The 12,500-nt window shown below is 38.6% G+C and overlaps 1 protein-coding gene across 3 annotated transcripts in view; it reads left to right on the top strand.

Moving 5' to 3' along the window:
* The window catches only part of LOC138043064 (polycomb group RING finger protein 5-B-like), a 30,975-nt gene extending 21,194 nt beyond the window's left edge, over positions 1-9,781 (top strand). For all 3 annotated transcript variants that reach the window (XM_068889178.1, XM_068889177.1, XM_068889176.1), the window contains 3 exons: positions 4,058-4,193; positions 5,592-5,672; positions 7,342-9,781. In XM_068889178.1, coding sequence (XP_068745279.1) covers positions 4,058-4,193; positions 5,592-5,672; positions 7,342-7,392 — 268 coding nt within the window. In that variant the 3' untranslated portion in view covers positions 7,393-9,781. The remainder of the gene's footprint in view (positions 1-4,057; positions 4,194-5,591; positions 5,673-7,341) is intronic.
* Positions 9,782-12,500: the final 2,719 nt, after the last annotated feature.

Below are 12,500 nucleotides of genomic sequence, written 5' to 3' on the forward strand. Positions count from 1 at the left end.
AATCTTTATTGTTTAGCTGATTCGAAATAGATTCATTCACAATATGAATATCGCTCGGGATAACACCAAACGGGGATATTTTTAAAAGATTCATACCGTCGTCGCTAAAGCTTCGCTTAGATAACTTGAAAAAGACCACTGCAACTGAATCTGGACGCACGCAACAGTGTACAGTGTGAACAAAATAGTTACTACTAAAGCTAAAAGTGTCCTCATTACCTCAAAGTATATTTCTATTAAAACTGCAAGTGGTGTTTGGAGAAGCTGCTGCAGAACACAAGCAATGTACGCTAGACTTTCGATCTCACAACAGTTCATTAAATGTAAAAGAAATAACACTAACACCAATAACAAAAATTAACATGGACGGCGAAAGAGCACTCGTGGTAGCCCTTTACCACCGCTTCCAGAATGGTAAGTTTCACCTCTGCCCTGTCCGACATCTTGCCTGTTGCACTCGTGTTTGAAATAGAAGCCAATAAATAACTTATTTGACCGCAACGCTTTGTTTCAGGCCGGATGAAACTGGTTCGTGTTTCTGATTGTTGTGGTGTTCGATTATGTTCGATTGTTGGACCGTTCGATTGCGTTCGATTGGCAAAATTTTTTTGTGAGTTCGATTAAGTTCGATTACCGAACCCAATCGAACCCAATCGAGCGATTGGGTTCGATTGGGTTCGATTACCGAACGTTCGATTAGCTACGTCGGGCTCATTGTACCAGCGAGAACGATATCGAATAATCGCTCAGGAGAACTTACGATGGAGCTAAACTGCAGTGCCGTGTAACGATCTAAACAATGATTAGACTGCAAAACAGTCGTTTTCTTCCATTTTCGGAAGGCGCGAAGCGCCGTAAGCGTGACCCTCGCGTGTGAAGCGTGTGAGGCGAGAAACCGTAGTTTTTCGCGTCTCTCACCATTCTCCCTCGCCGTTTCTACACTCGCTCCAGACCTTTCGTTTGAATATTATTTTACCGTGTCGCTTGCGTTCGCAAAAAATACGACTGTTTTGCAGTCTAAACAATGATAAGATAAACATACCACTGTTCGGACAGATCAAGAAACGTTGAAGGCATTCTCTTTAAAATGGAACTACGGTCGGCGCTGGCATGATCAGCTGAGGTTTGTCCTTTGGCCATTTGTCGCAATTGTTTGTGACGTGGCCCTTGCGCAATCTGATCTTATAGCTCTAAAACGACTAGCCACACATATGAGATAGGTGAAATGTCACTGAGGCTTATTAACAATTAGACCTGTAGCCCGCAAGGGCTACGGGTCTAGTTATAGCCCATGAGCCGAAGCCGAATGGACTATTGACCCGTGGCCTTGAGAGCGAAGGGTCTAATTGTTTTAGTATCACCCAACTAGTCGGACAGAAAAGGCAATAACAAAGTTAGCAAATGCAAGTTAAAGAAGTATTTAATTGAGAATTAAACGAAAGAAAGCGTCACGCTTTTTGCTACTCGAGGACTGTTAGCGTAGCCAATCATGATGCAGGATTTGCATTATTCCACTAGTTGGGTGATACTTATTGTGTTTGGCTGCGGCGCACTGACGAGGGCCAACAAGCCCGAAACAGCTGTCTGCGTCTTCTTTCTAGTTTGAGCGCTGATTATGCTAGGTTTGGCCGACCGTAGTTCCATTTTGAAGAGAATGCCTTCGTGAACGTTGTTTGATCTGTCCGAACAGTGGTGTATTCATGCTTAATCATTGTTTGTGTTGATCCAACGTAATGCATAGATCGTTACACGGCATTGCAGTCTTTAGTGTTAAATGTTTATTATAACTTTTTTGTTGACTTTCTGCGCCCGCATGCCCCTAACAGCTGCAACGAATAATGATTTTCTTGAAGCTAAACGTCAACGTAGGAGGGCAGAGAGAAAATGGAGAACTACGAGACGTCAATCTGACCTTATTTTGTTTAAGAAAAGGAGAAACTGTGATTTTTCTGTTGAACAACGCTCGGCAAGACTACTATAATCAGCTCATTGCTGACAATAGTAATGATCAAAAGCATCTTCATGAACATTACACGTGATCCTGTTCTGCCACCACGCCAGGACAAAAAGCAACTTGCTGATGAGATGGGTTCCTTCTTTGAGAGAAAGATTGCCAATATTAATTCGTGCTGACCCTGAATCATACACCACAGGACTACTCTACCTGTTGTAATACTATCAAGGTAGAATATCCACTCTCCAAATTTAACTTGTTATGTTTAACTTGTTGATCTGTGCATCTAATCGAAAGTCTTGTGGCTTGGATCCGATTCCTACAATATTGGCAGTGGACTGTCTGGATATTCTCCTCCCAATCATCAGTAAGGTCATTAATCACTCTTTAGAGCATGGTGATTTTCCGTCTGCGTGGAAAAATGCTTTGGTTCTTCCTCTGCTTAAGAAAGATGATGTTGAACCCATATTTAAAATCTATATGCCTGTTAGTAACTTACAATTTTTATCCAAACTCACTGAAAGTGCAGTTGCTAAAACGCTCAAGCATCATATTAACTCCAATAGTCTGTTTCCGACGCTGCAGGTTTCACAGCACCGAGACAGCGCTTTTGAAAGTGAAAAAAAGATATGTGACTAAACATAAATACACTGCACGTCACTTTGCTTGTTTTATTGGGTCTGAGTGCGGCTTTCGATGCCATGGACCGTGGTATCTTATTAGAGAGACTGAGATCTGCATTTGGTGTTCAGGATACAGGACTCTACTGGTTTGGTTCTTTGGTAGAACTCAACAAATATCAATAGATGGCATACTCTCTGCGAAATTTACATTAGAGTATGGAGTACCTCGGGGTTCGTGTCTTGGGGCGTTGCTGTTTATTGTTTATGCCAGCAAGATATTTGAAATTGTAGGGAAACATTTTCTGAGAGACCCACTGTCATGCAGACGACTGTCAGCTCTATTTGTCCTTCTGTCCTGATTCAGAGTGTTAATCAAGACGTCGTCTTGGCCAAGATGGAGAGCATTGATGACATTCGTAATTGGATGACGAATGATAAATTGAAACTAAATAAGACCGAATTTTTGATCATTGGTACATCGCAACAACTTGCTGAAGTATCTATCACTAGCCTTCGTGTCGGGAAATCAGTCATCACTCCTGTGGCAACTGCAAGAAACTTAGGCTCATGTTTTGATTCTAAGATGACGATGGCATCTCATGTTACAAAAACATGCAATTCTACCCTTTACTATCTGTACAATATGAGACGAATATGAAAATATCTCTTTGAAGAAAATACTGAGACAGTAGTTCATGCCTTTATTTCAAGTAGAGTTGATTACTGCAATAGTCTATTATATGGCCTCCCAGAATATCGAGTGTGTCAGTGCAGAATATGAGTGCTAGCCTAATATGCAATGAAACCAAATATTGTCGTATTACTCCTTTATTGGTTGACTTAATTTGGCTTCCTATTAAGTTTAAATTTGATTTCAAAATTATGTTGATTGTTAAGATTTAAGGGTCTAGCATCTTCATATTTGTCTTCTTTGGTTACACGTAAACCTGAGTCCAGATATAACCTAAGGAAATCTAGTGCACTTGATCTTACTTTACTTAGTTATCCTTCTGTTAAATCTCGGTGATCGCGCATTTATCTTCGTTGCTCCAACGTTATGAAATAATATGCCTAGAGAGATTAGAGAATCTAACACAGTTGATTGTTCAGTTTAAAAGGAAAGTTAAGACTTTACTTTTTAAAACAGCATTTTATTTAGTTGAGAATCATGATTATTTTATCATATAATTTTAGGATCAGGCTTAGATTAGGTTGGGTTAACTTTTATCTCTTTGTTTTTTTTTTCTTGTGCATAATTTATATTACTAGATACATGGCGCATTTGAATATATTTATATAGATATTTGCGCCTTATAAATTTATTAATAATAATAATAATAATAATAATAATAATAATTATTATTATTATTATTATTAGTATTATTATTATTATTTTTAACAGGATTCAACATCACAAAATTCTTTTCCATTGATGTCACTTTTCTAACTAGAATTTTCTGTCCTGTTATGTAACTTTCAGCTCAATCGAAGACTTAAGGTTGAATGGGTCTATGTGGGAGTTGGTCAGGAAGTACATCCGCTGCTCATCTCGCACCACTATCGGCCACATTAAGAAATACCTTAAACTCAAGCTGAAACTTTCCGCCGTTGATCAGGTGAGCTTAGCCGTAATCAGCCATACCAGACTAGACAGAGGTGGTAAAGGGATTTTCTTAAAGGTGTAAGTTGCTTATGCCATATTTCCTTAAATGTGCGAAAGTCGTTTTCAGTCGTGAAACGTGATTTCGTCAAAGGCCGTAAGCAGTGATGAGGAGAAAAAAAAAATCCGTGAAATGAGAATTGAGTAGTTAATTCTTCGTCAGCCGCGATTTTGGTTTCTATCTTTTGGTCTATTGTCAGCAGAATAAAATGCAATAGACCCAAATAGAGTTGACTTTATTTGATGGGGTCACAGTGTGCGAGGGAAACCTCGGCTTTTTCGCTTAAATCAAAATGGCGGCAACAGGGAACGGGTCTGTGCAACCAAACAACAATAATACGCTGGACTGACTGAGCGGAAGGAGGACTGCTCAAGTCGCACGAAAGCCGTGCATGCTACTTGTAAAGATAATAACCACGCATTTTTCCTTCAAGAGATTTGAAAGTTGTAGGTTTTTTCCCATGTTAATTCGGATGAAGGGAAAAAAGCCTCAGCATATTTCAGATCCCCAACCCCCTCTCACTAAGATGATAACATTTTCCGCTGTGTAAGAAAAGCAAAAAACCATTTCCTATATGCTAGATGAAGCTAGTCGTTTCTAAAGATTAATTTTGATTACATTTCCTGTTTTACTAATAACTACAGTAGTTCCAACTTTAGTCTTGAGACGGCGCTTTTCATTCTTGATAATGTACCGTACATGGAAGAATTCCTCCATTCTGATTGATTAGAACCTGCGATCAGGCGTTCTTTTCTCTACAGAAAAGAACTCCTGATCGATTGACTGAGAAAAGTGCAGTTTTCAGGTAAGACGATGCCAGATTAGAAGAGAGAAGAAGAGTGGAAATTCAGAGAAAAAGAAATTACCAACCAAGCAATCTACATGATTGGTTAATGATCAAAGAATGTCAAAGATAGCCAATCGAATGCTTGCCCTGGATGGCGCAAAATTTAGATATGTGATTCGCGATTCGCATGCGTTGCTTCTGCGTGATTTTTGAACATTCTCGAAAATTTTCATGTTTATTATTCGTATGTAATCACATGATTTTCCCCTGCAATTTGGAATAAATAAACACTGTCTTCTCCTCAAAATTTAATTTTTCATAGACTACTGATTGCAAAATCATGCAATTATCTTACAAAAAGGATTCATTTTTTTAATATGCTAAAGGTCTTTATGAAAACGTTGATAGTAAACGTGACAAAATCTTGGTAAGGGTTATCGCTCGGTTGTCATCTCGGATTAGAGTTGATCGGCTTTGTGACACTGATCCTGGCTTAAGTGATTAAGGGAGCGTTTTCGTTACCCAGTGTGCTTTCGGATTATTGAACAGGTGTTAAAATTTGACAGGTTGAAGTGATGTGCAATGGCGAGATTATGGGTAAAGATCACACGCTTGAGTTTGTCTTTATGACAAGATGGCGGATAAAGGTGAGATAACTTCTTAACCGTATAGGCAAACTGAAAGTTAACCGGGACAGTTTCATGCTATTCTTAGTAACCCTGAAATTCCAACGGACGCTGCTCAGCTGATGGCAGCCACAAAATTATGACAAAACTGATGCCCTTAAATTTCAATGACTCTTTTAATCTGCAGACTATCTTTTATAGACCTGTTTTTGGGGGCGAATGTTTTCAAGTGTTCGTTTTGTAACTCGCGTAAAGTCGACAAAACACATATTTTGGCCGATCCTTTTGCTCTAGATTCACTTGAATCGTGAACGAAATGATGTAAAAGAGATTTGAAAGCCATCAAGGTGTTTACGGATTGACGGTTTATGGAATATTGGCAAACGGCACGACAGTGTCCCTTTTAGTTAAAAGTTACCTCAACTTACAGATATCCATGCGTACACACTATAGGCAGGTTTGTCAAACGAAGTCTAACTTAGACCGTGATTTTCAGCAATGTTTTTATTTTCAGAGATAGTTTCTTCGGGTAGACAAATGCTTTTCTCATTTACTCGTGCCTCCTCGACAATGTTTTTTTCAATGGACAGCCTATATGTTCTATGATTGGCCGAAACTGAAATGACTTGGTTTTGTTAAGCATTGGCTAAACGTTTTTTCACTATTCGGGACCATGTTTTGCATTATCTAAACGTTTAGCCTTTATTTTTAAAACAGGCCAATTTCGATATTTTAAAATTCAACGTCAAACAATAAACGTGACACCGAGGCGCTGGGGATTAGAATAAGGATTTGCATGAGGTTCTCCCCCAGAGGCTCGAGACAATGCCATTTGTCTAAGAGTGAATTTAATACGTCGAAATTGAGCTATTTCATCGATGAAGCAAAAATTGCATATTGATTCCAGTTGTTCTCGGTTGATTATAGATTCCTAAACAAACTATTCCGATTTTGATGACAACTCGTGATTATTATTATTATTGTATTTTCCGTCTGCATTATTAGTCTAGTTAGCCATCTAGAATAGCCTAGGTGTTTTTGTTGTTCTTTTGCTGTCCCAGTTTGGGTTTCCTTCCGCACAACTGAAATGTTTCTCAGTATGAAATTGTCAAATGGTAGGAGTATTTATTTATGGGCATTGTTTAATATTGTTGCACCGACTGTCTAGACTTAGGGTGCGTTCGATTGACCGTATTCCGGAATACGAATACATGGAATAGAAGTAAGGAATCCTTCGTTTTTACGGAGATCCACATTTAAATTGTCAAACACCTGCTAAAATGCCATTTTAAAGATATCTTTGTTATCCTTGTGGCTTCAAAACGCCAGACAGACCGTTTTAAATCATCACTTCACCTATTCTTATTCCGGAATAGGGTCAATCGAACGCACCCTAAGATTCTTTTAAGGCTTAGAGAGGGAATTCCATTCAAAACCTAAGTAAATACACTTCACCCTATCACAACAGACACAGATAATGAAATTGTCCAGTTACAAGGAACAGCAAATCGTTCAAAAGAGATTAAAGGTATATCAAATGTCAGCATGAATAGTTCTTTTTCTCGCTATAGTGTAATCATTCACCTTGAGTGGTTCATGTACAGAAACAATTATTCACCTCTGTGTCGGTGAGTCATAATGTAAAATGTGCTTGATATCTCATTTTAGCCATTTTCGGTTCATTTCACAGGGTAATACAATCTTGACGCTACAGTATCGACCGAAACTGGACTTTCTATAATGGAAGAGAGTAGAATAGGTAGTATTTAGAAATATTTATATCATAAATTATGTCTTGCGATGAGAGTTTTATGTCATACTGGGTGACCGATCATAAGTTTTTTAGGGCTGCACAAAAATGACGTGAGAAAAGAGGTAGATAGTGGTTCAAAAGGAACCAACAGGTATATATAGGTGTTTGTTTGCAAACAACAGCAGTCGTTATTCACTCAAACTATTTCTGTATCCTATTCCTTTGGCTCTCATAACTCACACAATTCAAGGCAGCGGACAAATATACTTCACTATATCCGTGTAGTAAGTGACGTCAGTCGCCCATATAATTATTAGAGAGTATTTCCTTACAGCCCTTCTTACTGATGCTGCGCACTAACAAAACACTAACATTTATATTTTTGAGGTATACAATTATAATCGCTTTGGCTTTTTTATGGTGGATCAGGCAGTCCTCAAAGGGTGATACCCCCTTCGACCGAAGATCTATTCCGATAACACCATCGTGTTTCCTGAAAATCTTGACTACCGGTACTTAACTTGAAATCCAGAAACTTTGGATAAATGTGGGATAGCTTCCTACAGAAATGCAAGCTATTCCACATTTAACACCATCGTGCTATCTGCATAATTAGTCATAACATACTTATCCTCGTCCAATAATAGTCCAATATTTTACAAGAAATTAAACCCGTTTACAGAGCTAGCCCGCTTCATAGTATGGGCCCAGACGTACTATCCGAATAGTGCTCTTCAGGTAAAAATCTGTAACTTTACCCCTTTCAGAGAACTTGCATCATCAAAAGCCGGTGACAAAAGTCTCGTACTTTGATTTGAAGTGCATTATTTAACCCTAAACCCGTTTTAGTCAATGAATAGCCTTTACTGCCACACGCTCAAAGTCGGTTGCTGGAGGGGCACTTCGGGAAGCCTGCGCGTAGGCTTTGACCCATTCCAGAGTTTCTCACCATATCTTTTTGGATCTTGAGGGGCATGGGAACCAAAACTGATAAATCTTTGTTCTGTCATTGTGTTGAGAAATATGTAAAGGCTATGTGATGTGAAATATAAATTTACGTTTTAATTTATGAAGTAGTTCAACCAAAGGGTTAAAATTTGAAAGCTTTATCAGAGGGTTTTAATGCATACGTTGAATTTGTAAATCGGTGTCTCTATACATTTTTCTAGGCTTTTAAGATATGACGTCGTACACTTCGTTTGAGAGACATTCAAAACTTTAGGAGAGATTTCCATTAAATAGGATACAAAAGCTCCACTTTGGATTCTGAATTCATAACGTTCCGGTTTCGTGACGAATTTGGAAGCTTTTCATACGGGATTCATGTTTTGCGTGTAAACAACAAAACGAATCCGGTGCTAAAACGTTCCGGATTCGTGACGAATCCGGAAACTTTTGCTCTAGTTTAAACGTAGTCTTTTTTTTCGCATCCACTCTGGATACAACCGTAACAAATAACTGCTTTCCATTTTCAATTGAGCGTCTTTTTTGAAACTACATCTTTTATGTGTTATTTGTTCTACTATCGGCGATGTTTGACCTTGTTAACGTAAGATAACATCCACCGAAACCACATTTCCCTTTGCGGTGAAACGACATTTCAATGCTTGATAACTGATAAGAAATAAGCTTAAAGACGAAAACGAAGAAAAGATTCTGAAGGTTGCTTGACGCTACCACGGATAGATGCGCTTGACTAGCGGGGAAAACTGTTTTTTATTCCCAAATTTTAGAAGTAGTGGACGCAGGTACTTGACAATCCACGACTGGCTATAACTGTTTTGAAATCAGGAATATACGTTACGATCAATTTATTTTTTGCAACTTGGGTCGCAATTGTGTTGCAACGAAAGATTCGCGTAGCAAAACAAGTTGATCGACTGGGGTTACGATTGGCAACGTTCCTTGCAACAGTCTCTCATTTTCGATAAGGTCAAAGTAGTATTTCGATCAGCCGATGCAACGAACCGTTGCGACACATATTGCAGGACGCAACGTAAAATTCGTTGCAACGTTACGAGAAGTGGTAAAGGAAGTATATAGAATCTTCTTTCTGCAACTTTTTCCGAAACTCTTTGTTATGAGATCGTGGATGTAACGCTGCTACAACTCATTTATATTTTTTTAAATTAATGGTCCGCAAACACTTTTTCAGTTGATGTTGTTGTATCCTCTTAACCGTCAAGTTGGCGATTGTAAACAAGCTAGAATAGTTCACGAATGAAGTAACGAAGCTGGCTTTAGTCTAATCCCTGCTCGAATTACAGGAACTAAACTATTGTAAAGTTAGCTAGCTTGGCTCATTTAGACTTGTGTAAATATTGTATATAGAGATAAAATGTTTACAGATAAATATCAATTTAAAAGTATTGAAAAATAACTCTGGTCCAGTCCAACATTAATGCGTCGTATCACCGACTGTTTTTCACCTTTTTATGTATGGGCCGAGTTCGCCGAGCGCAAACTACCGGTACATCTTGAAATAAGTGACGAGTCGATGAAAAACTAATAGGCGACGGCAACATACAAAATGGATCGAGCAATGTTTCTTCCCTCTCTTATAATTCGAATTAAGGGGAAGAGTAAATACTAGAATTTTGCAAGCCATATAAAGTGTCTGGGTTCCAAATCCTACTGATAAAAAATAAAAACAAAACAAAAGAAAACGTTGCGTTAATAAAGGAGTTGAAAGCAACTTAAATCCACCAGTGACGCTTTGTACATCCCTCTGTTGTCAAAATCTTTTAGGATTTTGCGCTTTCCCGGCTTTTCTGTGTTACAAATAGTTTCCTTTGTCCAGATGCTAACCAAAAGTAAAGGCGCACTTTCAGTATCGCCCAATAAAACCTCAAGTTGTATTTGTATTTGCAACTGCTTGTTGTTATTGTTCTTCTTTTTGGAAACAATCATACAACTTTAAAAATAACTAAACTTTGACAATAACAGCAATTGCTATCCATTGAGAGGAAATTTGTTCAGGTGTGGAACTAAAATGAGTTCTAGATAAAGTGGTTTCGCCCACAGAAAAGACTGTAATCGAGTTAACGACATCACTCGTCAGAAATTTTGTAAATTGAAGCAAACCGGCATGAATGCTTTGGAAAACACCAGTGTCATCAGCTACGTAGAGAAAATTATCAAGTTTGCGGAATTACCTGAATTTACCGTACAGTTTTAATTTAAACTATATTTCAAAACGTCACTGACAAAAATAACGACTCCAAGACGAAGAAACTCAGTATCCCTATTTAGCAACAACTTAACATAGTTAAACAGTGGAAGGTCCGCGCGCGGAACGCCATATTTAAGAAAAAATGGTAGCCTATCGATGCGAGAAATTTTGGTTTTATAGCTATGACGTCATCGTCCGTACGTCCACCCATCCATGTATGCCAATGCGACCAGCATCACGCTAGTTTACAGCATACATCTTTGATATTGAATAAACAAGTAGAGTGATATAAAATAAATATCAGAAAGTGTCAGTAGTTTTTTTAGAATCACAGACGTTTCGGGTGTGGAACCCTTCTTCAGTGTGAAGAAAACACTCCTACAAAAAATCTTTATTATTGGACATCCATGTTATGGTCAATTGACAGCTGTCAAGACAAGGTATCCGTTGGCCAGTATCACGTGACCATATCGCGGACTCAAGTTTAGAGCTCATCTAGGTTAGCTGTTTTTTGACTGTTGACCAGGTACTGGTTTTCGATTGGATCGCAGGCTCAACCCAGTTTGACTCACCTAAACATAATCGAGGCTCCATTTTTCGCTCGGTTCCTGTGGCTCGACGCGGCGAAACGGCCATACTACGTCAGCTAAAGCTCTTAGCAGCGCTTTTCGTGTTCAGGTGGAAAACTATGGCGCACCTTTACAGTCAGTATTCAAACAGCTTTATTGTGTAATGCATCTTTCTTTCTGGATGTTTTTTATATTTTGCTTTGATAAATTTTACATCTCTGTCCATTAATTTAAATATGTGTTAAGCAAATTTTTTTTTTATTCTCTTTATTTTATATTCGTTCTATATGTGTATCTGTGCTGGTCTTTGCGCTGTATTTTTTTCATTTTAATTAAGTATGCAACACGTGATTGCATTACCGTGATTGACGTGGGTCATTTTCCGCCATTTTGGTTTCTGGGCACATGGAGGAAGAACTGTCGAGCGCATGTCGTGCGGCCGCGAATGCCTTGCAGTTTTTGAGTGATTTAAGACCTAGTTTTTCAAGAACTCGGTTGTCCCTCGGCTGAACTTAACAACGTCAGTCTCCCTCTGTCAGGCTATAAACAAAAATTTGAAAGAATGGTGACAGACCTGCACGGTTTCCCTTTTATGGGTTTGTTGTTTCAGATAATTCTGAAGCCTTCATTTTACAGTTTGCTTTAACGCTTTTTTGAAGAGTTTGCTCGGAGAAGCCTACTATCCTCTCCTTTGATAAAACCCATCTTGACACCGGGAGGGTAAAATGGTAAAATGCTTCAAGCAGTTGGAGGGTTTCAGTCGGCCGGTGATATGTTTTGATATGGAGAACAGATTCTTTTTCGAATCGTTTTCCTTTGTATACTGTTGTCGTTCTAGGAAATAAATCTCCTTTTCTGAAATTTAAGCAATTAACTTTATAGTTAGGTTGAAGTTGTTTGCTTGTGCAATGAACAGGTTGATTTCCTGTTTATCTACGTCCCACAGTGAGAAAACGCCATCAATGAAACGTTTCCATGTTGTTGGTTTACCCTAAAAATACTATTTCGAATTGATGAGTACTTATTGATTGGTCTACATGTACACAGGGTCTCAAGTAGTCCTTAAGCCTAAACACCCATTTTAAACGGCGCTAATCAACACCATTTAAGTCTAAGCTACTATTTTAAAAAAGGTTAACTTTCGATAATTGTTGTTATGGTCGGTTAGTTCGTGTAACTGAAGTGGTACGGGTGCAATTCCTAGAATAAGGCCTGTTCCAAACGTCGTGCTACTGCCGTGCAGAACTCAAATGAATTTGGCTTGGCAGTGGCACGACGATGGCACGGCTGCGGTTTCAAACGTCGAACCTAATACAGTCGCGCCAAATTCAAAAGACAAAACAAACCATTCATCC

Source organism: Montipora capricornis, chromosome 3 (genome assembly GCF_036669925.1).
Source record: "Montipora capricornis isolate CH-2021 chromosome 3, ASM3666992v2, whole genome shotgun sequence".
In the NCBI taxonomy this organism is placed as follows: Eukaryota; Metazoa; Cnidaria; class Anthozoa; order Scleractinia; family Acroporidae; genus Montipora; species Montipora capricornis.